The sequence below is a fragment of the Cyrtonyx montezumae genome, unplaced genomic scaffold (assembly GCF_038088225.1).
Source record: "Cyrtonyx montezumae isolate F1298 unplaced genomic scaffold, pur_monq_1.0 scaffold_2, whole genome shotgun sequence".
Lineage (NCBI taxonomy): Eukaryota > Metazoa > Chordata > Aves > Galliformes > Odontophoridae > Cyrtonyx > Cyrtonyx montezumae.
Window position 1 is genome coordinate 63605034 of NW_027071936.1, and position 27518 is coordinate 63632551.

General features: G+C 42.8%; 2 protein-coding genes across 2 annotated transcripts in view; one reads left to right on the forward strand and one right to left on the reverse strand.

Moving 5' to 3' along the window:
* The first annotated feature begins 7000 nt into the window (after positions 1–7000).
* On the forward strand, positions 7001–11146 carry LOC136048524 (octopamine receptor-like). The gene is made up of 4 exons (XM_065736174.1): positions 7001–7025; positions 7129–7405; positions 9655–9831; positions 10283–11146. The coding sequence occupies exons 1-4, from the start codon at positions 7001–7003 to the stop codon at positions 10959–10961; spliced, it is 1158 nt and encodes a 385-aa protein (XP_065592246.1). The 3' UTR covers positions 10962–11146.
* A 1371-nt stretch (positions 11147–12517) lies between these two features.
* Positions 12518–27518, reverse strand: part of EIF2AK3 (eukaryotic translation initiation factor 2 alpha kinase 3) — a 37403-nt gene continuing 22402 nt past the window's right edge. The window contains exons 5-17 of the mRNA XM_065735936.1: positions 27026–27260; positions 26605–26758; positions 25372–25509; positions 24754–24876; positions 24398–24618; positions 23961–24073; positions 22779–22901; positions 21445–21594; positions 19653–20439; positions 16876–17043; positions 16234–16335; positions 14345–14407; positions 12518–13269 (exon numbers count right to left, since the gene is read on the reverse strand). Coding sequence (XP_065592008.1) covers positions 13093–13269; positions 14345–14407; positions 16234–16335; positions 16876–17043; positions 19653–20439; positions 21445–21594; positions 22779–22901; positions 23961–24073; positions 24398–24618; positions 24754–24876; positions 25372–25509; positions 26605–26758; positions 27026–27260 — 2554 coding nt within the window. The 3' untranslated portion in view covers positions 12518–13092. The remainder of the gene's footprint in view (positions 13270–14344; positions 14408–16233; positions 16336–16875; positions 17044–19652; positions 20440–21444; positions 21595–22778; positions 22902–23960; positions 24074–24397; positions 24619–24753; positions 24877–25371; positions 25510–26604; positions 26759–27025; positions 27261–27518) is intronic.

Consider the following 27518-nt stretch of genomic DNA (forward strand, 5'->3'; position numbering starts at 1 on the left):
TGTTAGAAAACGTGACCATCTGATAACTGGGACGTGCCCTTTCGTAGGCAGACATATTTTGCTTAGAAGTACTACCAAACTTCTGGAGAACATGAACACGAGGCGTCTGCCCAGCAGCTAGGCAGATAAACAAGCCACTTCAGAGAGGTGAGAGAACTATTTCATTAGAGTATACAGCAGATGCATGGATGCTTCATGGCAAACTAACCCAAGTTTGCAGAAAGCCTCCTGATACCTAACAGCTCGTTCTACTGTAAAAGTCACCACTGCTTTCACGTGAACTCGGGGATATATTCCTGCCAGCCCCAGACACCTCCATTTGAGTTACAGAATATCTCAGGCACAATGATTTCTCTTGGATTATCAGTCAGTGTGCTGTGATCTGACAGCATTAGATCTTTCTCTAGGGGTTAAGTGCCCAAGGTCTCCTCAAAGTGTCAGATGAAGATTGAGATGGAGCTGCTCACGGCCATGCGGAGAACTGCCCATGTGTGGTTGAGCTGAAATGAAGCAGCACCAAACAATTCAAACACATAAGTAGAAAAACATTCAGGAACTGTCACCATCGTAAGTCATGAGCAGCACGTCTTCTATGCTTCTGAGTTTAAGTTTTTACAGCTTAGAAGGCTCAAAGACTTCTGTAGCTCAAAGTAGAATCCATAACAGCAGGATTTGGATACAGAGCCCATTTATTAATTAGTTCAGCACCTACACCCCTGCATTTGACGGGTTTTGAACAGAGCTATGGGGAGAACAAGCACAGGCCCACCCCAAAACAACACCTTGCCTGCACGTACCAAAGAGGAACCCAGCTAAAATACCAGAAAAAAGAGTTTAAAAATTCATTTTCATGAACAAGCCACCAAGGACACTCTTCCTTTTAGCACGAGTCCCACAGACTATGCTCCAGGGTTTCCCATAAAATCCCCCTCATCTTTGCCCTTCTCTCTGCTGTGGGTGCCCCCTCTCCTGCTCTTTGTTTGCATCCCTAGCAGCTGTAAAAACTGGGGTGGGTCAGCACTTGAATGGGAGGCTTTTGTTCTGCTTTTGTGTTTGGTCTTGGAAGCTTTGAAAGAAGTGTCCTTTCTTCTCTCCAAGTGGCCCCAAATTGCCCCATAGGATAAAAATGTTGAGCACTCTGAGAACTCTGTTCTAGGCTGCAGCAATTCGATTTCACAGGGATTATTTTGGGAAGATCCTGATTTTTCAGTGGAATGACTTGGGCCGACGTGTCGTTCTGTACTCTTTACTTCAAGAATCTAAATTGGACACAATCGGGCAGGAAAAATGAGGAGTGTGTATCCCCTACACAGCCTTTGGAGAAGGGAGCAGAGAAGCAGTGCAGAGCAGCTGAGCTGAGTGTCTGAAGCATAGAGTGTGGACTAATCCCTCCGTGTTCCTCTCAGGGCTGAGCGTGTCAAGGCAGAATGCTCATCAGTCCCACTTCAAAGATGGGATAAATACATGGGGTCTGATGAGGGAAAACTGGAAAGGAAATTGTCAGAGAGAATTCATCGAGAACAAGAAACCCCTCAGACACAGCAGGGTGTGAAAAAGCACAGCCATGGCGTGCAGCAGGTATCATGTGAGCTTGGCTGCTGGAAGGGATGACTTACACCACGTACACAGAAATGAAGCATGGTGCAGCTGACAGAGCCCTCTGAGACAAACAGCAGTGAGCCAGTGTCTGTGGTGGCTTTGGTTCAGAAGCCCTGTCAAACAGCCAGGTTATTAAAGAGCTATTTTACAATGGAGATGACTGTCTGTGTGGCTTCACACCTGGCTGAATCAACATAGGCAGCAAAGTGAATATCCACTTCTTCTTTCTACTCTTCATGCAGCTGCCCTGCAGAAACGACCTTCACACAAGGCTCCTCCTAAAAAGACAAGGGAAGATCCGGGCCTATTTATCCAGTCCCACATGATTTACAGTTGTTTTTTTTTTGTAATTTTCTGTGCTTCAGATAAATTTCCACGTGATGGATACTGCCATGGCAATGCCTGCACTGCCAAAGCCTTGTTGTCTCAAGCCCACCCAGGAAAGCACTGACACTTGGCATCTTAACATATTCACCTGAGATCCTTCTTCAGAAAGGCTTCCCCGTTCACAGCAGATTCACCAACACTTCCCACGTTGGTAGTAAGAGCAAACAAATACTCAAATTATTCCTGGGTGTACCATTCCCTGTAACCTCTTTTTCGGCAATACTGGGAGATTTACAGTGCAATACTGTGCACTGTACCTTTGGTTGCACTTCAGAGTCTGCATGAATGCTTCTCAACCACTGCTGAGTTGTTCTGAGGCCAGGCTGCTTCTGATATGCAAATGCCTCTGAAGCACACACTTTCCATTTCTCTTCTTGTTGCCAAGATGAGAAATTCAATTAAATTCTGACTCCCTTCCCAGGTAGCCTGGCATGTCATGTGAAAGCAAAACCCCAACAACCCATATGAGCATTTCCCTGCAGTGTGATACTCTAGAAATTCCAGTAAGTGCCAAATTGTGGGGGTTTATTTTGATGCCTTGTGATATCCATCACAAACACCACCACGAGTGGCTGACACAGCATTTCCAGCCCTTTGGCCAAACCACTTCCCTCACCTTCTGACTGTTATCTATCACTTCTGGTCAGTATTTGAGATCAGTGCTATTGTGCTTGGCAACCTGCGAGCTTTTATTACTCTCTACTCCGTAAGAACTCTTATTATTTGAGTCTGACAGTCTTCCTGGACCACACAAAGATCATAGAGTGTCCCAAGCTGGATGGGACCCACTAAGATCATCAAGTTCAATTCCTGATTTCACACAGGACCACTCAAAATGAAAAAAATCCACTTTTCCAAGAGGAAAAGTCAGTACACATAGACAGACAGTTGGATAGATAGATAGATTCATTCTGTGTTTATTGGTTTGGTTGTCAGCACCAGTTTGGTATATGCTCTTTTAACCAAACCCTCAATCCTTAAATTGTTTTTGCTATGACTTCTTCACCTGCCTTCCCCAGGTGCTCCCACTTGGCTCTGATGGCACAATGACAGCTTCAAGGGCTTGGCTTGCAAAGAGAGCTGGCAAACAGCACCCTGTGACTTCCTCCAGGATTGAAAACTGTTATATTTGACCTGAAACGAAATAGTAATAAAATAATGTTACTTCCCATTCAAGATGTCCAGACTGACTTTTTTAGAAATACAAAGTTTTCGCTGACTGAAGTGAATTTAGATCCAATGAATGTTCTGCTGCCTGCACAGCTTATTTCTCCACTTCACAAAATATTTTGGTAGCTTGGAGAGTATAAGGCCCCCAAGAGCCCCCCTTGAGGCTTTCCAGTACTTGCAGGGAGCTTACGAGCAGAAGGGAACTGACTTTTTACATGATCCAATAGTGATAGGAAAGGGGGAATGGCTTTAAATGAAAAGAGGGGAAATTTAGGTTAGGTGTTAGGAAGGAATTAGATGTTAGGAAGAAACCGAGGGCTGTGAGGCACTGCTGCCCAGAGAGCTGTGGGTGCCCCATATCCAGAGGTGCTCAAGGCCATGGATGGACCCTGGGCAGCCTGAGCTGGGTGGGGGCAGCCAGCCCACAGCAGGGGGCTGGAAACTGGTGGGCTTGGTGATCTCCTCTAATCCAATCCATTCCGTGATTCTATGATTTTATCCAACCTTATCAAAGGAAACTACCGAGATGAGAAGTTGTGATACCATTTTTCCTCCCCCTCCTTCCTTTTCCCGTTTAATTTCACCGCTGGACTCGGAAAGGACCGTTTCAAACACACCCGATCGCATTCAAAAGGCGATCTGCTATTCCCGGAGCATCAAACCGATCGCACAACACTCCGAACTTGCTCATCATCCCCCCGCACCCCCCCCCAAAAAAAAAGGAAAAAGAAAAACAACACAAAACCACACTCGTTTCGCACAAAGGTGTGCCTGGGTGGGGGGAGGCGGCTCCAGGAGGCGGAGCGGGGCGGCCACGCGGTCCGTGGGCTCCCGGGGGAGTGGGGCCGATGTACCGCCCGCTGCCGGTGAGTGCAGCCCGGCTGGGGGCACTGGGAGACCCCCAGCACTGTGCTGGGAGCACTGGCCGTGCTTCCCCGAGCTCTCGCCGCTGGGGGTTTTCCACGCGGGTTGGGGCTTTGCGTGCTGGGGGGATGGGGGTTTTGTACCCCCGGGGCCCTATGGGGATTTGCACCGCGGGGTTCGGTGTTGTTGTTTTTCTTGTACGATATGGGGTTTTACATCCCTGGAGGCTGCGGGTTTGCATTTTGGGTGCCGGCAGTCCCAGGGCTGGGGGTATTCACCCCTGGGGTTGTAGGCTCGCATCTTTGCAGGTCGGGGCTCGCACCTCGGGTTTTGGGGTTCTCCTCGGAGGAGTGCACGCTGCTGCTGCGGAGATCTCCAACGGGAATGGGCTGCGCTCCCGGATAACGCAGCTTTGATGCGCGGCGGTGGAGCAACGCACGCAATGCTGAGCACTGAGTGCTGGGGCAGCGGTCAGGTTTGAAGGTAAGGAGCACGCTTGCTGCTGGTGGGTTTTTCACACCTGCTTTGGAGTTATTCTGCGCTGATTTTGGGGGTGGAAAGAAATCATCTTTTGTGCTTAAAAACGCTGCTCTGCAGATGGAAGTGGGAGAGAAAGAAGTGCTCAGGTGTGCCTGGCGGTGTGGCCTCCTTGTAGGCAAGCTTTACGTGCCTGAAGTGCTTTGTGAGTCCTTTCCAACTTGGGATATTCTGTGGTTCACTGGTTTACAGGTGGGAGCACCAGGGGCAGGCACAGCTGCACGTTGCTCTGTGCTTTTACTTGGCTTACCGGGGTCTGGCAGCAAATCTGTTTCCAATTTTCACGATTCCTCAGATTTTGGAGCACAGTCAGCCTTGAGGTTTGCAGAGCGCTTTTTCCTCTTTCCATCAAAAGGTACCAGCTGCTGATGAAATCAGCCTTTCCCTTGGGATTCGTTTGCTGAAGAAATCAGGTCAAACTCTGTATATTCCAGGAAAACTGCCATTATTTGAACCTTCGTGGTTATGCTTCCCTTCAAAAATTCACGAGATGGATCCTATTTGCAGTCTGCTTGTCCCAGAAGTTTTAAGATTACTGCTTTTCTGCATTAACAGGAAGGCTCCAGGTGAATTCAGGTGGAGCGTTTCTTAGCAAGAAAGAAATAAGTTGCTTCCTTGTCTGTGTAACACAGCATGCTGACGTACTTCCAGCCGCTACATGGGGGTACTTGAAATGGAGCCAGGAGCAGCAGGACCCTGTTTTCTGCACCCTGAACCCAGACTTGAATTTTCAAGCCTCCATCATCCCTTCCTCTTCTGAGTCCCTGTGGGAGAAATGGCATGGACAGCCAGACGAGGGGAGCCTGATCTCCAGCTGCTCAGTCTGTCTTTGTGTCATAACCAAGCAATAATACGAGTGTCTCTTCGATGCTTTGTGAGTGTGGACATGTTTGTCACCTCTGTTTGAGCATTGCTGTGTCCTTCCCCTAGATGTATCCCACATTAAGGAACTTGCTGTTAGATTCTCACTGGGAGAGACCTTCTTTCTGGCACAGCCAGCTGGTAACTAAGGTGGTACTTGAGCATCAAAGAGAGACTCCAAAGATGGACTCTGAAAGCTGAGTTCTCCTTGAAGCTTTTCAGGAGTGTGTGCTCACAGATCAGCAGCAGAGGAGCTGTGTGTCAGTGTGTAAGTCTGCTTTGTTCAAATGCTTGCACATTTCAAAGGTTCATGTGGGCACAGACGTGTCTTGCAGGAGGGAAGATGTGACTGCTAAGCTTTTGTTTCAGTGTCACATCTGAAAACCTCAGTCAGCAAACACAGAGCTCCCATCCGCAACTGTTCAGGAGCAAAGGAAAAAGGAGAAAAACTCGAAATAGAGTGAAATCTGATTTTTCTTGTTAGTGTCTTGGGAGCCCATCCTAGTGCTGTGAGGCCTGACCTGAAGAATTGCAGAAAAGCTGAAATGAGGATGAGCGACTGAGCATTAAATGGAAGGAGAAATTTTGCTGTGAAGTGGTGGACTTCAGAGGTGATGCAAGTGAGGGAACCTGGTTTCTTCCTACCTTTGTATCTGCAGCAGTGAGCTCTGAGCTGAGCACTGCCATTCAGGAAGGAGATCTTTAGACTGCAAAAAGGTCATCTTAGTGCTAAGTGCCAATCAAAAGCAGCAAACTACGTTAGGAATTGCAGTGAGAAGGAATCAGAGACAGAACAGGGAACAGCGTTTTGTCGTTATATAAATCCACAGCACTTTCAGTTCTTGGAAATTATTTGCAGGTTTAGTCTATCACTGTATTAGAAGAGCTGCGGGGCTGTCTAGGAGCCTGAAATTGCTTCTGTATGAGGAACAGGCAAGTTGTTGAGGGCTCTTCATGCTGACCAAGTGATGATGAGGTGCTGGGGGGTGTGAAAGACATAAAAGGGCCCATCACTGTTATATTGGGCCATGGGGGCATTAATCCTGACCCACTGAGAAACTGGGAGCATCCTCTCCCTCCTGTGCACAGGAGGGACTCGATGTCTAGAGGTCCCTTCCAACCCCTACAATTCTGTGACTGGAACACAAGTCTGCTGCACCTAAGACCCTAAATTACTTGCTTGCCTTAAGGTCTCTGGGGGGTAACTGGCAGCTCTGGTTGCAGTTCAGAGTGTGGGATGGAGCTGTCACTGTTCTCTGCCTGCGGGAGAAAAAATCATACATTGAGAGCCTAAAAAACAAACAGGACAATCCAGGCTATGTATACTCAACTATGGATTATGGAAGCACCCTGGGGAGTGGTCTCACCCGGTCTGTGGACAGCACGAGTTGATGCCAGGAATGTATTCTGTGGCTATGGCTTGCTGCTAAGTGGGATTTAGCAGAGCTGCTTTAATTTGGATTTCAGTTGCTTGCTTGAGTCCTCACTGCTCTCAGCACTCTTCATTTGTCCTTCACAGCCAGGAAGAACTTCAGGCAGCGTGGCACGTTGCCTCAGATGCTTCTGAGCTGATGGCCATGGGATGGTGATGGAAGGGGCACAGCAGGGTGTGTGAATTTTTCTTGAAGCCAACAGAATAAAATATGTTTTCTGTACTTCCTTTCCTTGTGCGTTGAAGCGTCAATTTTTTCCCCTTTTTCTCTCTTTCAGCTCTTAACAGTGAGAAGATGCTGATGGACAAAAATGAATCTAATTTCTCTTCTGCATCATCCTTTATGAAAGGAGCTGGCAGCTGGGCAGGGATCGGCCTCCAGGAGGTGGCCATTGGGCTCATACTCACCCTCATCGACTTGGTCACACTCCTGGGAAATACAGTAGTCTTTATTTGCCCAGTGGTGGAAAAAAGGCTGCGGACTGTCACCTACATGTTCATCATGTCCTTGGCCATGGCAGACTTCCTTGTAGCATGCCTTGTCATGCCATTCAGGTAAGAAGTGCTCGGCTGAGCTCAGCTCTCCCAGGATCTGAATGTCGTGTCAGTGATTACAGATGTTTCCATGCCTCACTTTCCTGACCCAAACCTGTTGGTGAGGTTCCCTTTGTAATGAGATTTCTCTTGCTGGCTATGGTGCCAGTCTGCACGTTGCTGAATGTTTAGGCAGCGTTTGGAGGATGTGAGGTGGGGACAGTCCTCGGTGTGTCATCGTTAACCACAATGACTGCGTGGGTGCCACTAACTTTTCAAAGGCAGAGCAAATCACGGAGGCTATTTTCCCCTCATCTCTCCCAGTCTGTTGAAATCAGTGGTGTTAAATTATGTGCAGTTGGTTTTATACTGCTTTAACCTTCTCTGTTATCACCTGGCAGTGGGAGGAAGGAGTGAAAACGATCCTTACATCCTTACTTGTGGAAGAAAATGAATGATTTCAGATTACTGGACTTGATAGGCTGTTGCAGAGGTGTTGTTCTTTGTATTCTTGGTGAAACACTGAATCTTCATCGTTCCTTCTGGCTCAGACAAAATAACAGTGGGGTTTGTGGGGAAGATTGGTGACCTTTCAGGATGGATCATTTGCCTACGTAAACAGACAGTGTTCAGTGGGAAATCAGATGTGATTCACTGCGTCTGGGGAACCGTTTTACACACATTACCGTTACAAATTGATAGCTGTCACTGTTGGCATGGGGACAAAGGCCATCTCCCCTTTCTCTGTACAGAAGTAACGATTTTGCTTTAGTAGAAGTAGGGTAATTCATGCTGTCCCTGTATTTAATGAAGGAAGCAGTGGAGTCCCATTCCTGGAGGTATTTTAAGAGATGTGTGGATGCGGGACGAGGGACGTGGTTCAGTGCTGGGACTTGTTAATCTCAAAGATCTTTTCCAACCTGGATGATTCTGTGGTTCTGTGAAACCAAAGCAGCTCTCTTGTGGGCTCTGCTGTCTCATGCTGCAAAGCAGCCATAAGTCTGCGTACAGTGGGTGGCAAATAAGGCAGTCAGTAGTGGCAGTGATACTGTTTACGGGGCAATTTCAATTTCCAAACTGCATAAAGCTTTGTAACACTGCTTCTGAAGCCATCTGTCTGTAGTCATTGTTCTCCCCTCTACCCTGTGCCACAGGTATCTGCCCCAGGGACTTGGATTATAGATTAGCTGTAGGGTGACCTAACTGCTCCCACCCTATTGAAGTCACTGGGAGTTGGGCAGAGATGTCACCAGGAGGTTCATATCGCTGATGGTTCTCAGCTGCACGTCCACGTTGCTCTTCTCAGTTGCAGTTTGCACCTCAGTGGGCATGGCAGCACATGTCAAAGGGAAAGAAAAGAGCTGGAGCCTTTCCACGGCACCGTACCCTGCTGATGCACTTTGATCAATTACTGTGCTCTAAAACAGCTTTTGCTGGCACTTCTAATGAACTGCTGCTAATTAAACGCAGAACAGGAGTTGATTCCTAGCTCCTGACATCACGGTGGCTGGTGCTGCCAACAGAAGAGCTCACCTAAGTGCTGTGGCTCTGCTTCCACTGCACCTGAACCGTAAAGCTGTGAAGTTCCTGAATAATTAAAGCTTTGCAGGAATGTTTTTTTTTTACTCAGCCCTGCACATCAAATCCACAGCCAATGGTTGTTTCAGCAGCACTCCAGGAGCTACAGAGAGGGGAGGCAAATTGCAGCTAGCTGAATGCTATAGGAACACGCATCAGCTTTCCTACAGCTGCCATATGTTCCTTCCATCACTGCTCACTTCTTACAGGCCCCTCTGACGTTGTTGGGAGTAGTTTTGGCATAATGCCTGCTTCTTGCTAGTGTGTTTCCTTGGCTGAGGCCTTTCTGAGCTACATAATGTACAAGCTGCATAGGCTTCCTTCCTAGCCTCTATTTTTTTCTAGCCCAGGAGTTGAAAAGCGAGCACCTTCCTCACCTTAGGAACGGGGGAGGATCGATAAAGCTCAGTGATTCAAAGGGCACTGGAAAAAGCTGTGATAAAGCTGTGGAGCTCTGGGATAGAGTGCTTACAGTGCAAGCAGCAAGCATGGGTTTGACCTTCAGCCATGTTCTATGAGTGGGTTAATGCCTTGGATTGCACTTGGAGGGTGACTCTCCTGTGTCTAAATGACCTTCACTTCACTGAGTGCCCCTCTTGAGCACCTCCAGGTGAAAAATATTACTTCAGTGCAATCCTGAAATACGTTACATCAACCTTTCTAGCTCTGGTTTCTACCCATTGATCTCACAGCATCATTTACGAGGTGACGGGGATGTGGTTGTTTGGGAAGCTCTTCTGCAAGGTCTGGATCTCCTTTGATGTCATGTTCTGCACTGCCTCCATTGTCACACTGTGCTTTATCAGCTTGGACAGATACTGCTCTGTGGTGACCCCATCTCACTATTCCAGAAGGATGTCCCGTGGCAGGTGAGTGCTCCTCGTTCCAGGTCCCTCTGAATTTTCTCTTGGCCACTGCCTATACTGAGTGGGAGCCAAATAATGAGTAGGAACCAAATAAGCTATTGGCATTTTCTACCCCAAATTGGAGCAATGTGACAAAAGAAACTTGGCTCCATTTAATGTCTTGCAGAATTTTGCTCCCATGAAGGTTTCATGTGAAACACTAAGTGAGGACTGCAGGGTGGAGAAGGCTGTCAGAGTGTAATACTGACCCCAGTTCTGTAAGCCATAGATCCTAGTGCTCAGTCATTAGAGTTGCTCATGTATGGACTTATTGTACCTCAGCCTTTTCTATGCTTCTCAAAGCCCTTTGGGACTATTGAACAGTGATATCTCACAAAGGTTACCATGGGGATTGAATTGTACTGGATATTCTCAACTCAACTCAGACCCTCTCTCCAACTCTTTCCTTTGGCAGATGCGTTGTGATGACCTGCACAGTCTGGGTATACTCCTCCCTCATTTCCTTCCTTCCCGTCATGCAGGGCTGGAATGAGATCCCCGGGGTGGATTTTGACACGGGAAGAGAATGCATCTTTGTTACCAACTGGATTTTTGCCATCGTAGCATCTGCTCTTGCATTTTTCGTCCCCTTCGTGGTCACGTGCAGCATGTACTTCTTCATCTGTCGTGCTTCCCGGCTCAAGGCCACTCGTATCATGTCTCAGACCCTGGAGATCCACTACCACCCTAACAGCAAGAGGCAGAACCACCTGCAGCTGGAGAACAAGGCCACACGGACCATCAGCATCATCATTTCTGTCTTTGTGCTGTGTTGGCTGCCGTACTTCGTCCTGAACGTGTGGCTTGCTGCCAGGGGCAGCAACTCCACGAGCACAGTCCTGGTTGAAAGCTTCAAGGTCATCACTTGGTTAGGGTATTGCAACTCCACTATCAACCCAATGCTCTATGCTTTCCTCAACAGGGACTTCCAGCGGGCCCTGAGGAAGCTGCTCATCTGCAGGCACAGGTCTCAGGTGGACACTGGAGAAGACGTGGTTTCCATAGCCACCTTCACCAGGACTGCTCCAGACATGGACTGTAGCAATACAATGCCACTGCCCAACGATGCCCAGAAGGGCAAGCCCAAGCAATAGGGTTCAATAGGGCTGGAGGAGGTGGTACAGAACATGCAGGAGCCTGTCCTCGTGGAAAAATAAATGGCTTGAAAATAGGGGAAGGAGGGACTGGAACGTGACAGCTGGGGCCATATGACTAAAAAGCATTTCTTCCACAGTTCTGTGAACGAGGACCAGTTTGTTATAGCAAATGGAGCAAATCCCTTCCTGAGTAATTAGTTTTTAAAACGAGTGCTTCCTAAGACAAATTCAGTCTTCATACTGGAAAAATATTTCAGTATGACAATGTCAACTTGACTTACCCTGTATATGTCCTGGTCACCTCCTTAAGTTGGAACAGCCTTTCCGATCCAGCAACTGTAGCTCTTATCTTGCACTTTACATTACAAATGTAACCAGTTTTCACTGGTATCATTCTGTAAGTGGGAATTGACAGGAAGGATGTGATCAAAGAGCAGAGGTTGCTGTTCAGTAATGGCAGCACAGGGCCCAGCTGCATGCCCTCTGCAGTCTGAGCTGCCCACACAGCTTGCTTGCTGTGATGTTTGGAGCTTTCCCATTTCAGTCTTGGCATTTGACAATAAAGATTCAGCAGTAGGAAGAAAGCAAGACTCTCTGTACACTGACCTTGTGGCTACCCGTTTGTAAAACCTGCTGCCCCAGTGGCTGTGCATTATCTGGGACTCTCTTTATTAATTCTGGAATATCCTATGTGTCAGACCTCGGGAAATGAGCCAGAAGAGTTGCTGAAGCATTTATCTGTAACAGCCAGAGCAGTGAATGGCCAGGAAGATCACTAGGGTTACAGGTACCCAACACCAGTGAAGTTTCTTTCATGTAAGGCACTGTGCAGCTGTGCTATGAGCTGAGCTATACAGCACTGAAGGACCACACACTTGTAAAAAAGTTGAGATACCTCATTCCTTGCTTCCTGCTCTGTCTGTATCTCCCCTCCATGCAGCACTGGGCAAGTACAGGACAGGAAAGTAAAGCCGTGGTGGATAAGGACTGCCGGTTCTAGCCGCACAAGACTGCCACCTGCAGCACACGGATGGAGGTTTTGAACAGAAGCGACTACTGCTGTTTTAAATAGAAAAGTTTATTAAATCATTTAGACTTGAAATAAGTCACAATAATTAATGCACTCAACGATTAGAGCGAGTGCATTCTGTACACCACCAACCCAAATGGATTGATTCTGTATTTTTTTAAATAAAAATTAACATATTTACAATGAGAAATAAAAGCACGGCGTTAGGCAGCTAAATGAGCAGATTACACAAATGCCTAGAGATTGATTTTTCTTTTCAGAGTACAAATCTACGAGATGACATACGACATGTATGACTTCATTAGCTTTAAATTGTCAGAATCACAACATTTCTGTACATCATTTTTACTATGGCTCTTGCGACCATTGCCTATAAGCCCTCTTTTCAATGGCAAAAAGCTCCTTCCCTACAGGTTTATCTGTATAAAATGCATTCCCTAAGATCTACTAACAGTGTAGAAATATGAAAAAAATTCCTCTAAAGACTGTCTATGGGGAGTGACAGTATGTACAGCTGTGGTCGTTATTTTTTTGCTTTAAAAATAGTGCAGATTCCCAGTTTATCTACCAGGGACAAAAAGTCATCATTTTGTGTCTTTTGTTTTTCCAAAATCATCTTCATTTCACCAAAGAGCAAGTGATTCAGATATACACTCACTAGGCTTAGAGACTGTAATTTGCTCTATAAAAATACAGTATTTTAATTCTATTTACATGTTACAGATCTCTCACTTACCCAGCAAGATGACATTTACAAGCTTTGAAAAAAAAAAAAAAAGAAAAAAGTTACAAAAAAAAATTACCAGAAATCCCAACCCCCAAAAAAGAGATAATGGAGCACACCATTGGAAAGCACAGTAACTGAACCCACCTGCCTGGGAGAGTTAAGGTAAGAAATATGGAATGTGGAAAGTGTGGTTACTGACTTTCATTGGCTGTCAGAGTAAACAAAAATCTGTCCAAGACTTCTCAAACATTAGCTATGGCAAAAGAAAGTTTAAGTAAACATTTCCAGGACAGACATTCTGCATCACTGGATCCTTCTGATGAACGGTCCCTTTAAAACCTGCTGAGTGGAAGAAGTGATCCTGAGGATAATTATTTGCTTGGTTGTCTTGAGTGCTTATTTCCTGATAAACTCGTTGTCCGTGACCTCTGCCTAAGCACTGGTTTTGCTGGGAGTTCCAAGTCTTCAAATACAGGATTTTCTATGATTGCAGCTGCCTCTGGTCTCTCTGTGGGACTTGGAGAGAGCATGTCCTTCACCATGATGTACTGAAAAAAAAACCCATGAGACATGCTACATAAAGCAATCCATAAATTCATTACTTCACGTTCTGACTTTGTGTCTGTGTAAACTATTGCCTCCTATGTAATTAGGGAATTAGTACTTGGGCACAGAAGTTAGGAGTGATTTAAATGCTGGAAAATATACCACTATGATTTATTCTTTAAATTGTTTTTTACTAGCAAGGATGACAATCAATTTGGCAAACCCAAACTGGCCCAAGATTCAATGGAGTTATAAAAAATGTATAACATTTGAAATCATAAGGATTTCAAAATATATTACGTGTAATTTATAAGTAATTTTTAGCTTCGTGTTTAACCACCATGTTTAAAGCAAAGCAGTAGTTTTTGATGGTGGTGGCTTTCCTTTAAGTACGAGCACAGTTTGAAGGTTTGTCTCAATTATTTAACAGAACATTTTTATTAGTGAAAAACAATGTTCTGTTCCAATTGAGCACAGCACATCCCATGGTCCAGTCACTTGGTAGCAGTGAAGCCAGAAAGGCTGCTTTCCTTTAGCTACTGGTCTGAAGCTACCATGAAAACTCAAAAGCATCTCATCTTTTTTACTGTAGAGCTTTTGTACACCACCTCCTTATCTGGATGTGTATAGTTCCCAGGATCTGACTCATTCAGTATATGGTTTCCTACTTGAGAGATGCAGTTCCTGGAGCAAGGTACCATGCAGCCACAACACTGCACTGTGCTACCACGTTGTCTCCACTTCTACCTGTCTAGAAGTCTGCACATTCTCTTTGTGAATATGGATTCATTGAAAGAACTCAAGGCAAGATATATGCAACATGAATGACACTAAGTGGCAAAGGGAAGCTGGACAACACTGTATAGTTACTGGAGATAAACCTCATGACAGAAATATCAATGTCCACATTATTACAACTTTGAAACACAGTAAAGTATATCATGGAGAGAGAAATGTGTCTTCATAGCAAAGTCAGTGGGTTTGACACTTCGTTCTTGTTTATTTGTTTTCTTTTTTACTCGCAAAGCAATTGGAAGGCAAAGGAAAAAGCTACAGTTATTGCCATGATATACTTACCTCTTGTGCATATTTCTGAGTGAACAATGTCGGAAAGTTCAGATTTCTAACATCACTCAGGGTCTGCAGAAATGTGAAGAAAAACATGAAGCTTTTCCAAAATACCATTGAACACTATTATTCTTACTTGTCAAGCTATGCAAACAGATCAGCCTGATGAAGAAAAGCTTTATTTCTAAGTCTTGTTTTAGAGGTTAAAATCACAGCATACTTAAATGAGTAAGCTGCCTCTTGCCTCTGTACCTTCCATAAGGAGCACATCAGCTCCACCTAGTGACAGTATTTCCTCCCCCCCCCCACTCAACCATAGTTACTGCAAAATTGAGCACAAAACAGACAAATTCTCAAGTTAAAACAAATGCATTATTACTCCACTGGAAGTACCAACTGAGTAGTTAATAGCAAGGGGCAACAGACAAACCCCTGTCATGAGAACTAAGTTTATGACAGTAAACTGCTTCAAAAAGTGCTTCTCTCTACCAAGTCAGTCTGCATTTAGTGATGCATTTTCAAACACCTAATTTGGAAATAAAGTGCACTGTCACAGACTGAATGCTAACAGCTGAGACAGAGGCAGGTCCCATATTGCCCATATGGGGATTCTTCAGTCCTTGGTCACAGACTCCTAGAATTTACTGGGCACATAGGTCAGGCAAAGCATTCTTTGCTTCAGCATGTAGCAGTAAAGATTGGCCAAGAAAAACGTCAGAGTAACAAGCTGGATGCAAATATTGAAGAAGCTAAGCTCCAGGACAGACAAAATAAATGGCTGGAGGTTCTTGATTTTGTCAAAAGGAGTGAAAAGAAAAATAAACAGGGAAAGTTGGGGCAACCTTCTTGCCCTCTTTCTAAGAACCAAAATTCCTGGGGTATTGAGTTAGATGCAATTTAGGGTGCATTCTGATTACTTGCTTTGCCTCACCATAGAAACAGGAAGGGCAAAGCTTGTAATCAGACCTGCAGGAGAACTAAAAACCAAGGAGAGTTATTAGGTATGTGTCACTAAAACTAATTTTATTTGGAGAAGCTCAAATTGGTTTTAGTGGAAAGGGTTCAAATTAAGCACTGTAATTCCTCCTTTAGACTATGCTCTTCTTAAAAAAAAAAAACCCAAAAAACAAAGAAACCAGAATGTTAAGGCAGATAAAGCAGCACCAGAATAAGGAAGCATCTGGTCAGGCTGCACTCACAGCATGGTTCTAACTTCTCTGCTAAGCAATTCAGAGCACTAAACACTGATGATAAATACAGGCTTCGACAACTCTCTTTCCTGCACAGGTCATTGGTCACCATGGACAAGAGGAAAAACCTTTCTGGTTGTAGCCCTTGTTCTTCTCTATGAACTTGTTCCTGGGAAAGACTGATTTCATGCATCTTAACAGCAGGAAGATGTATCAAACCTTCAAAATTCACACTGGATTCATTGAAAGTCACCTATTACTGGGAACATGGTGCTTTAAGCTGAGCAGGACTGCTAAGATTTTATTATTAGAAAATGAACAACAATTTTCTACTTTTTTGGTTTAAAAAAAAAAAAAGCACAACATGGCTCCAATTCCTGAATGAAGAGAGCTGGTAGGCTTGTAGCTGTAACAAGTTTCTTGTTGCTTAAGATCTTGGATATTCCAGTTCATTAGCTTCTCTTAACTTGGCACGACAACAAAAGAAACTGCAGTCTCAATTCAACTGCACACATAAGACTGCAATTAATTTCCAGTGATTCAGGGAGTCTGTATAAGGCTGATAAAGATTTCACGGCCCTAATTCCAACACTTTTTTAAAGCTGAGAAGAACATCTTGCATGTGTCTTATGAAGAAAACACTTTTACTTTTTACTTTTAAAGAAGGAATCAAACTGAGGGTAACCCTTGGTGCGGAACCATACCTACCTTCACTCTCTCCATCTGTGTGCTGAAAGGGTAAAGCAGCTCAAAGAGAATCAGTCCCAAAGAAAATATATCCACTTTGTGAGAATAGGTGTTCCCACAGATCTGAAAATTCAGAATTCAGGTTAGGTCAGCCAGTCTAGTCACTGGAATTACACACAGCACAGTTAGTCAAACAACTTTCCATACATGGAAGTGATTAGCTCTGTACAGCTGAAAAGCACAGAAAAGGTGCTAACTGTAACAGCCTTTCAACACATCAAACTTTATCAAGTGAGTATGAGTAAACAAGCTCCTACCATCAGCTCCCCTTTGCAGACCTAACCACAGAGTTTCAACTTAAACCACTTGTACAATACCATGTTCTTTACTGACTTGAATATTACATAACCTAATAAATTAAGAGCATGATAATCAATGCCCCTAAGTACAAATCATTACCCCCCCCTTTTTTTGTGTGTGTGCTTGTTTTTGCTATTTTATGTTAAAAAAAATATTTTGGAATTCAGTTTAGCTCAAAACTTTGATGAGAAATAATGTAAACCTGATTGCTACAGTTTACTAGAAAGACTGCCTGACCCTTGAACTCGCAGGAATTGAAGCATCTTCCAGGTGGTGCTGGAAATAGCTTTAGAGAACACAAACCTGTTCTGGGCTCATGTAGAGTTTGGTCCCTACTTGTCCTGTGTGTCTGGCATAAGCTGGCATCGGGGTAAGTACCAATTCCTCCTCCTCATCTTGGTCCATAGCAGTTACCAGTCCAAAATCCCCAACCTTCACTACATCATCCATTGTGAAAAATATATTGGAAGGCTGAGAACACAAACAGGTGGAAAGAAAAACGTCATAAACAAGTCTGTGTTTTGCTAGATACAATACACTGTGGGGAACAGCACAGGTAGGTTATCTTAACTCTCCAAACATATGGCAAATTCACACCACGTTACACTTCTGACTCAAGATTTTAGTTGTTTTTTTAATTCCAATCTCTGAGTTCTACACTCATTTGCAATATTATTAACCAGGATGCAGCACACTGCCTTATCTTATTGATAAAAGTAGACCTTGCTCCTAGATTTCCAGTCTGCAGTTGGCACTGCACAGTTTAACTGTGGGAATAACAGTCTGTATAACATTCTAATTTCGAAGCTTAAGAACTTCACAGTTCCCAAAAAGTCCTATTTCAAAATCCACCTAGCTTCTTCAGTTAAAAGCAAACTCACTCCGTGCAAGAAAAGACAGAAGAAAAGGCTTGTTTTCATATGCAAGTAAAAACACCACTATTTGCTTACTGCTGAGCTGTTGAGATATCTAATTTGCTAGTCTGGCAGTACCCACATCCTGTCTGTAAAACTGCCACCTGAGCCAGGTCTTATCTTCATCTTTTGCTGTACTTTCCAGGACTGAATGTCCTTTGGAGTCACAGCTCATTTAGTGCACAAAAGCTACTACCCTGTAAGCCTGTTCAGGGAAAGCTCTTTCAAGTCGTTCAACCAAGTAAATAAAATACAACCTCACTTTCAAATAGTTGCTAACATTTACTGGAACATCTTCAGTTCAAATTCTGTGCAATTGTTAAGAGTGAATCAGCTTTAAGACTACATACATAAGCTTTACTGAACAGCGATCTAAGAGTCTGCAGAGGGTTACAACAGACTGTTACTGTTAAGAAACGTTATTAATTAACATGTCTAGCAACATATTAACAGAATGGTTACATTACTTTTCTGGTCATTTTCTTCAGCACTGAAGATTTTTCAGATAATGGCTCAAAGTAATAGTTTAATGTTGGGTAGGTTCATGAGTTTTTTCCAACTTTGGTTATCTTTTTGTGCTACTGAATTTCAATCCCCTTTTACTGCCTTGTCCAAGATGGCATTTTCATGTTTTTCTTCTACTGCTACCATCTGAGGAAGCTACAAGAATGGTTGTAAGCATTTCAGCACTTACTACACAGAGGTAGGCAACAATGCCTCCTCAAATAAGGAAACAAAACAGGTACTGCCTCTCCATTTGACAAAAGCAGTTTCTCACAGCTTAGAAGAGTAAGACTAACTTAATCTGGGCTCTTTAACTACATTCCTGTACTTGGTAACAAATACTGACACTTCCAGGGCTAAAACTTCCAGCAAGAATAGGCACCAACTAGCGTATGTTCAGAAGCAAAATGAAAGGAAGGTATAAAAGTCATGCTTGACTTATTTTCAACATCAGAGGGAAAAATAACTACAGCCTTTCCCATGCTGTGCAGCACTCACTTTCAGTCTTAACAGCCTCGATGTTATCAGCATTAAAAGGTCATGAATCCCTCAGAAAGCTGCTTTTTTTGAGAGTCAAAACATTCAACTCCAGAACAGCTCACATTTCAATCCTACAGCAGTAATATAACTTACATTCCCAAACCAGGAGTAACACTGCTGCTGTCCAGCAGTATTTCTATGGAAAGCAGAAAAAATGTGTCAGAATTATCTGCTTCATTTGAAGTGATAGAAGAGGTTTCCAAATAGCCTTCTTTGCCATATAGCTCAGCAATGAACAAACCTGTATAGACTTCTGCAGTAATGAATAAGTAATTATTACTTCCTGGAGCACTACATCTCCAAATTGTTATACAGACATTAATTCAGCTTTTCTAACATCCATCCTGAGATTACTGTAGTCAACTATCTCAGAGAGATTCTCCTACGAGGAGACACTGATAGAGCTGGGACTGCTCAGCCTACAGCAGAGGAGGCTCAGGAGGATCTCATCAGCGTCCACAAATGCCTGCAGGAAGGTGCAAGAGGACAGAGGCAGGCTCTGTTCAGTGGTGCCCATGTATAACCGAGAGTCCAGGAGCTCCCCCAGCCCATCAGGCAGCACTGCTGTCCTGGGCAGTGCTGAAGCACTGGCACAGAGACAAGAGTGACAGTTTCCTCCAAATCTGTTCTTTTTTTTCCCCCAAACCTGCCCAGATGTGTGCCCAGGCACCCTGTGCTGGGTGTTCCTGCTTGGGCAGAGCTGGGTCAGAGGGACCCAGAGGTCCCTGCCAGCCTCAGCCATTCCAGGTGGTTTCTCTCCAATGCTGTACTACTCTCACAGAAAACAAAACAAAACCACGCTACCTGTAACAACACATGATCTGACAGTTTAAAGCAGAACTGGCACTGCTGTGTTAGGAGCAGTCAAATATGTAACTGCTACCACTCAAGCTAGTAATGCCATCTGAGTCAGTCCACGTGTTTCAGGAATTTTACAATACTGGAGCACAGGTAGTTCAAGTTACAGCTGCTCCAAAGAAAATCTCACAGAAGTAAATGAGAAAAATGTTTGTCTATAGGACACTGCCAGTAAGGTAATTAAAGTAACTCAAACCAGAATTTGGAAACTTCAGACATGCCAAGAGATAAAAACATTTCCTATAGTGCCCTACGAATACAAACCTTGAGATCCCTATGCATTAATCCTTTACTATGCAGGAAGTCAACGGCTTCAGCTATCTGCAGAAAAATCTGCAGACACTCTGTCCTTTCCCTCTCCTCTATTATGCATCTTCTGCTCATCCAGTCTTTAAGGTTCTCTTTCCTGCAGAGCTGCATTTGGATGTAAAGATACACCTTTGGAGAGGTGGGCTTGACTTTTTCTGCAGTATTTTTAGAAAGGTCCAGGCTTAAACTTGTTGGCCTTGGAGGAGAAACAGACAGGGGACTTCCTGAAGATTTCTTGTTACCAGGTTCCTTTGTACTCGTTGGCTTGTTCTCAGAAAGGCTTTTATCAGATGAAGCATCAATTTTATCTTCCTTACTAGAAGCATTTCCACAACCAGAATCCTCAAACACAATAGAGGAGGAGGTCCCTTCCCTTAGGTGTACCACAGGAACAGCTGGAAGACAGACTTCCAGGGAGTGATCCAGTTCAGAGCGACCAAAATCATTACTGTTGATAGTACTGTCTTCTACATCACAGCCTGTAAGAACACTGTCCTGAAGGTTTAATAGTGGATCTTCTGATTGGTGCAAATCCCTGTTGTCTGAAGCAAAAAACTCCAGAGGAGAGAACTCACTTTCAGATGAATCAGATGGACCACATGGTATTCCCACAGAGAAGGACCTTCCCTTCTCTGATGAAGTGGCAATAACTTCAATGTGATCCTTCATACAAAATGGCTCTGTTCTGTTCTTAAATGATGGGACATCCATTGGACTAGGAGAACTGAGTGGCCAATCAGTGCTAGGAAAAAAAAGAAGAGGTCAGTACTACAGAAGTACTACTACTTCATCCCACTAAAATGCAATTTCAGAAGACTTTTTCTGAAAACAAAGTATCACATCAAAGCAGGAACTAACTTCCCATGTGTGAGAATAAGTAGGATTTGTCACCTATTTTTTTTTAGCAAGTATAATATCTTCTAACTGAGACAAGAATGTTATGGAAAGTATCTCCCAAATGAGAAAAGAGAAATTAGCAAACTACTGCTGAGTTCCCAATGTGCAATCAGGCTCATCTTCAGCTCAAAAAAAACCCTCGTTCCTTTACAACAAGCATTGCAATGACTATCTAAAGTGCCTTAAAAGAATTACAGCTGCAAAATGTTAATTTGTTACCTAAAATATGAACTCTTCTAAGAATTGTTAGGCATGTTCAAATGTTATTATGAAACTACTGAATAGTGGATCAGGAGAATATTAGGCTTCATTCTCCCTTGCCACCTTTAAATGTTGCTGACATACACCCACCTTTTCTGTACTCCTAACACCTACCTTCGTTATCTAATTTTTCATTTTTAACCTAATTCTACCAAGCTTTATAACTCACCAGACTGGTAATCCCTCACAGACTTAATGCTGACATACATTAACTGAAGTACTGAATCACAGCTATCAAAACCAAGATAGAAATAAAAAAAAGGACAGTTGTGGAGAGGAACAGAGAGGACAGAGCTGCCAAAGTTTAAAACTGAATCACAGTAGCAAACAATGCTCTGATCTTCCTCAGTTAGAGAAGTGATAGTAAGAATTACAAGATGTTTCTGAAGCTTCAAGAAGGCACTTAATACAATGGAGTACCCAGAAATCAAGAATGCCACGCATGAACATGATATTTTTTGTAGCTTGCTGAACTGAAAATTTGACAGTCAGTCACTATTTCTTTCCAGCACTTCCTTGTCATCTTCCAGTTCCCCTCTTCTGTTGGTGTACAACCTCAAATTCAACTGAATAAAAACCCACAAGGTACCTTTCATCTTTTAACCACTGTTCGTCCATCTTTTCCTGCCACCCCTCAGGTGGAGCTTCCAGCCACGCATTGAAGTACCGAACAATACCTGGATGCTCAAGTTTAGCTAATGCCTTGACTTCCCGCATCACTTTTTCACGTGCCAGTTCCCTAAGATTTGGGGTTAGAAGAAAAACAGAGATGTGGTTACACAGAGCAACAGCATAGCACAGAAAAATTCTGCAAAAGAATTTAACCAAAGTTAGCCCAGTATAAGCCAGGCTCGTAGTACAGCTCTTCACCCAAAAGACACATTCAAATTCCACAAAGTAATCCCTTTATGTTAGAAGCATGGAGGAGCAGTGTGCTCATAACAGCTAAGCATTCAGTCACCTCTTTTCACATAATTACAGGCAGCAAAACTGAAAAGAAAAGTTCATCTTGTTCTCAACTGTTTACAAGGACAGAAAAAACAGTCCACTAGAGAGCAATATTCTACAGGGATGTAGAAGACACTGACACAAAAGACAGACAGTAACACCTTAGTGTTTCTTTCTTAATCGGCAGAACATAAAGACTATCTTCATTCTATGGACTAAATATATAAACTCTCTTATTAAGACCATAACACTCCATCAAAGGAAGTCTAATGGTTTCATTTAATGGATTTGGATATGCTTGGAAAAGGCTACCTTAAATTTCTGAACAAAACCTTTGATCTTAAATAATCACGCTTATTTAACACATTCAAAAAATATTAATTCTAGATTTCACAGCTTTACCCCCTCCCACTACTGGCCTGCCTGTTGCTGTTCTAACTTGAGATTTCCAGAAGCAGTGTCTCCCATCTCCCACTAAAAGGAAGTTCTGTGTAGGATAATTCAGCATCAAGGCTTGACCACCTATGACTGAAAGAAAAGGTAGGGGTTGTGGGACCAGAGAATGAAACACATGGATAAATGGGAGTAAAAAAAGCAGGAGAGGAAAGGGGATGAGAAAGAAAGGGTGGAGTAGGTAAGGTAAGGAAAGAAAGGAGAGAAGCAAATTAACAGTGCTACAAATAAGTAGTGCTGTTATTAAAGGCTCAATTCATCAAGGAAATCAAAGGAGTTCCAATGTAGCTGCAGCATCCTCACAAGGGTTCTGCTATGTTAGTAGCTTAGCCAAGCAGGTCACCCTTCTGCTGTGAATACATATGCCAGATTCTTGATGCCACAATTAAGTCAGCCCGCCCATTAAAAAGTATGTCATTCATCCTAATGTAGAATCTGAGAAACGAGTTCAGGAACAGATGGTTCTGTGTAAGATCCTGCTATTCATTAATGTTTCTAGATCTCAGCAAGCTCATTCAGTACCTGTTAGGCAAACGGATCCTTTTGATAGCATAGTTGCAGTCATCCACTTTATTTTTGGCTTCAAAAACAACTCCAAAGCCTCCACGGCCCAGACACTGAATTGGTTCAAAATCTGTCAGGTACCTGGCAGGAGAGTGGTGTGAATAAGGGACAGAAGAATGGATGGAGAAAATGCATTAGCAAGGACAGACATAATTGAAGGCTATGTGTGTTGTTTTTGTTTGTTTGTTTGTTTTGTTTTTGTTGTAAGGGGAAAGGGTTTAAGCATTAAATAACTCTGTGCAGGTAAAATGTGCTGAATGACTTCAAGCATTTCTCCTCTTCTTTCTCTGCTTGCCCACCCACCAAGGTAATCAGATGGTTACCTACTTAGGAAACTGACAGGTGCTGATTATGCATTTATTCAGAGTCTATCACATCCTCAGCAAGACTCCTTACACATGAACCTGACAAACTGAAGAAGCCTTCCAGAGTGCTGGTTTTTATGACTACAGAATCACAGACCACAGATATTTCAGTTAAACTCCCGTGCCCAAACCTGGAGGTGTTAGACGAGTATTTTCCAAATCATTATGTGCTTTTAACCCCACCACAAATAAGTATTTTTTGCTACTAGCCCTGAGCACATCTTCTGAAACATCACTTCTTAAATCTTACTACCTTTCTTACTCATTTTAAATTGTCCAGTTCCTATTTTTGTCAAATTAGAAGTAGTTCCATTTTTTCCAGAGTACCACTGACAAGCCCCTATACACCCACCTTAAACAACTTTTACCTAATGAGCTACAAAGGTTCGTCCCCTATATACTCAGCTTGTTCTGCAGTGTAAATAAAACATGTTTACATCTGCAATTCCCCTGTTCTAATCCACAAGCACAGGAACAGACAGAATAAACATTGATTAAGAATATTAAGAATCAATCCTTCATTTCACCTAACAGCAGGAAATAGTTCAGCAACATTCCCAAGCAGAGGTTCTATGCAGGCTCTGAGGGACTGCTCAGACTGATCACAACAGCGACCTCTTGATGATAATGGGGCAAAAGGGTTCTTTCTCATTATTCTGTGGGGTCAGAGGACTAGGGTAGGTAAAAACTAATGACCACCAACTCTTTCCTCCAGGCAGCATTAGTTTTCACACTGACTAAAAACATTACACGAGCTGTATTGAACTGAATTCACCTTGATACGTATCCAGAGCTCTTGACATCACTCCAGCTGGTGTCCTTTGCATCTCCACAAGCAGACTCATATTTGCTATCGGTCTGACACTGTGTTTCAGATTCCTTCCGCAGCTAATATCATGACCAAAACAAGAACAAAAACAAAAATTCAAGTCCTGAGTACTTGGGATCGGTTCGTACATGTAGATAAGGCATCCCATAATTACACTGTAAGCCTCCCCAAAGTAATCAGATATGGTTGAGGCAATATAATCTGCTTGCTGAAGCAGATAAGCAAATTGTTCGTGGCAGCTGACAGGCTTCACAGATTAAATAATAAATTTAGTCTAGGTTATCTCAAATTATTAACACCACAGAAAGCAGAATCAAAACCAAAAGAAAAAGGCTACAATATTACATTCTGTATTTAGGATTCAGGGAAAAAAAAATACTTACTCTGCTGTAAGGATGGGGGTGGAAAAGTTTGCGTACAATAAATGTTGTGGCCACAATGCAAAATACAATGGTGCCAACTATTTCTTTCCACCAGTGAAGCAGAAGAACAGGGTCTTTTTTGCGAATGTTCTTGTAATTCATATCATCAAAAAATCTAACAGTGATTTGGGTGCTACGTTTACTTCTCTCTCTTTTGTAGTAGGGTAAGTAGTAACCGTTATCTGCATATAAAAGACACAAAGAAGGCATAGATTTGTTTGTATGCAACTACAAAGCAATCATTTCTTCTATGTCTTTGTTCACACACTTTTTTGTTTTTGTTGTGTAACACTTCAAACCTGAGAAGGTCCACCTACCATATGGATACTGTAGAACTGAGAGTGCTCCATTACTGTATTCTTCATGAGAATACTTGTCGTTGCTGAGACACTTATCAAATTCATCCGACCCCACCAACACTGGAGTCCTGGAAGGAGAATCTAAGCAAAACAGAGACAACTTTCTCAGATTAAGTATTATTCACAAAATTCTGCTCTTGGATGACTTACATGAGAACTCCAACTGCATTATCTTAAAAAATATCAGTTTGCCAGATCCAGATCAGGCCATGAGAACCGAAATTAATACAAGGAAACACAAAGAAGGTAAAAATCAAGAGGAGTAACCACCACTAAATACTTCTTTCCAGCTAAAGTGACAAGTCAACTAACTCATATTCACATCGTGCAAAAAATTCTTCTTTTGGCAAAACAATTGTTTTAGATGACCAAGATTTCATTACTTTAGAAGATCCCATTAAATCCATAGAGTCACCTACGATTCAAATACCTCATCTAAAAAAAAATATTACTAGAGCACAGATGTTTCCAACTGTAAACTCATTCAAGATCTATTAGACTAGTTTGAAAAAAAAAAAACCCAGAAAGATGCTTTTAGGGCTAAGAAAGTAAATGAGACTCTGAATTGTTACTTACGAATTAAGGGTTTCCATTTAATTTTGGGGAGGGGAATAATTGCATTATCATTCCTGGATTCCAGAGCCTTTGGGCTGGTTGGGAATTTTTCAGAAATTCTGACTGAAGACTGAAGATACAGCTGGCCCCTATACATACCTGAAAAACAAACCAGAGAGCATACTATTAGGACTTGGTATCCTTCATGATAAGGGTGACAGAGCACAGGAACAGGCTGCCCAGAGAGGCTGTGGAGTATCCATCTCTGGAGATGTTCAAGACCTGCCTGGACGCCTACCTGTGCAACCTGGTCTAGGGAGCCCTCCATTAACAGGGGGATTGGACTTGATGATCTCTAGAGGTCCCTTGCAGCCCCATGATTCATTCTCAGACTCAAATCATACAGTTAAGATGTACGGTTCAGAATATTTCTGGAAGTATTTCTTTATATTCTGAGAATCTGAGATACTGACTGATTGAATTCAAGTAGTATATGTTCCCTTTGCTCTAGGAAAACCACAAGACCAGAACATCTTCAGAAAATTGCCACCAGTTCTGAAGAGTTACTAAGTATTTTGGGCTCAGCCTAAATAAGACTTCTAATTTCCTACCCTTGTTAACAGTGGTGACACTACTCTTCAACAGCTGTTAACAGGAAGGCTGGAAACATCTATGTAACCACTAATAAGAAAGGCTTCTAGAAAGAGGCTAAGACAAAAAAAAAAGTCTAAGAAAAACAAAGCCCATCCACCATGCAGAGACAGATAGGCAGCTGAGAAGAAGGGCCTGGAGTCACTATTTCAAACTGTCACAAATCACACAAAATTAATTCTAATAGCTGGATAAAAACTCAATCACATATGAGCTTAACTGAAATATCTTCATGGTAAGTTACTGTGATCAGTGCAGTGAAAAAAAAATAATGTGAAAAGTTAGAGGGCTAGAGGGGGATAATTCTTAATGGCTTTCTGAGCAATAAGACAGCACTGTTAACTACAGACCTAGCTCTAGAAGTTTCAAGACTTGAATCACCTCCAAAGTACTGCACCTACAAAGTAGTAAACGTATCCTAATCAAAATGGAATAGATGCATGCATGGTTTTAAAGCCTTTTTTTTCCTTTGTCAAAACAAAACATTATTTATTTACCACTTTAGGCCAAATAGTCATAGATATTAATCCTACTGCTATGGAAAGATGTGCTTTACTAAAAGCTCACAGAAAACAATTGTATTTACAACAGCTGGTGTCTCACCCAAATAGACACTGGATTCTGTGGCCCCTCTGGCAGCTTCCACAAGATCTTCTTCATCTTCACTGTTTGTGGTGTAACTTGTGTCATCAAACAGACTGATTGGAATTACCTTGCCATCCTTAACCAGCCACGCAGAAGCAATTGGAGTGCAAAACTGAAAGAGGTAAAAGGGAAATTAATGTCATATTAATTAGGTGTTATATAAGAAGCTTACTAATGTGCTTAAATTCTCCTCAGTTTAGTTTTTGTAACAGATGTAGCAACTCAAAAACAGAACTTCAATAAAATAAGTTACAAACAGATAAGTGCCTTCTTTTTTAAACGCAGAGACAGCATCTAAAAACCCAGGATGATACATATCACCTATGAAGCTGCACAGCTTCTACAACCGTAACATTTATTATTCTGTCTCTTTCCATACCTGGTGTTCCCATTCCAGATGCCCTCCTCGTTTGTTAAAAGCCAAAACCTTCCAGTCAGCTACTGAGACCTTTATAACTGTATCTTTCATCACTGCCTCCTGCTCATCCACATCTGAAATTATTTTTGTTTCTTCTTTATTCACATGTAATTTAAAATTGCTCTCAATGTATCCTGCTCTGTTTTCTATGTCTGGGGCATAGTGCAGCTCAAAGTGACCAACACTGAAATTCCACCTAATAGAAAAAGAGAAAAAAAGATTTTTTAAAAGTTAGTTACACAGTTACATTTCTAAGCAAGTTCCATAACCTCAGTTCAAAGATTCTTAAACTGAATTACCTATATTTGGCCCAAATTTTCATATTAAACTCCCAGTCAGTCAGATTAACACAGTTGTACCAGGAGAGGGAGTGCTAATCCTGTAACTGTATCCAGAATACAAACCAAACAAGAAAGAAATCTTGTTTGATACCCAAGGTTAGAAAACAGCTGGT

Excerpts from the sequence above, each read along its gene's own strand:
- LOC136048524 (XM_065736174.1), top strand. The coding sequence starts at position 7,001 with ATGGTGATGGAAGGGGCACAGCAGG. Across the intron at positions 7,026-7,128 it reads GATGGAAGGGGCACAGCAGG|CTCTTAACAGTGAGAAGATG; the intron begins GTGTGTGAATTT and ends TCTCTCTTTCAG. Across the intron at positions 7,406-9,654 it reads TGCCTTGTCATGCCATTCAG|CATCATTTACGAGGTGACGG; the intron begins GTAAGAAGTGCT and ends TTGATCTCACAG.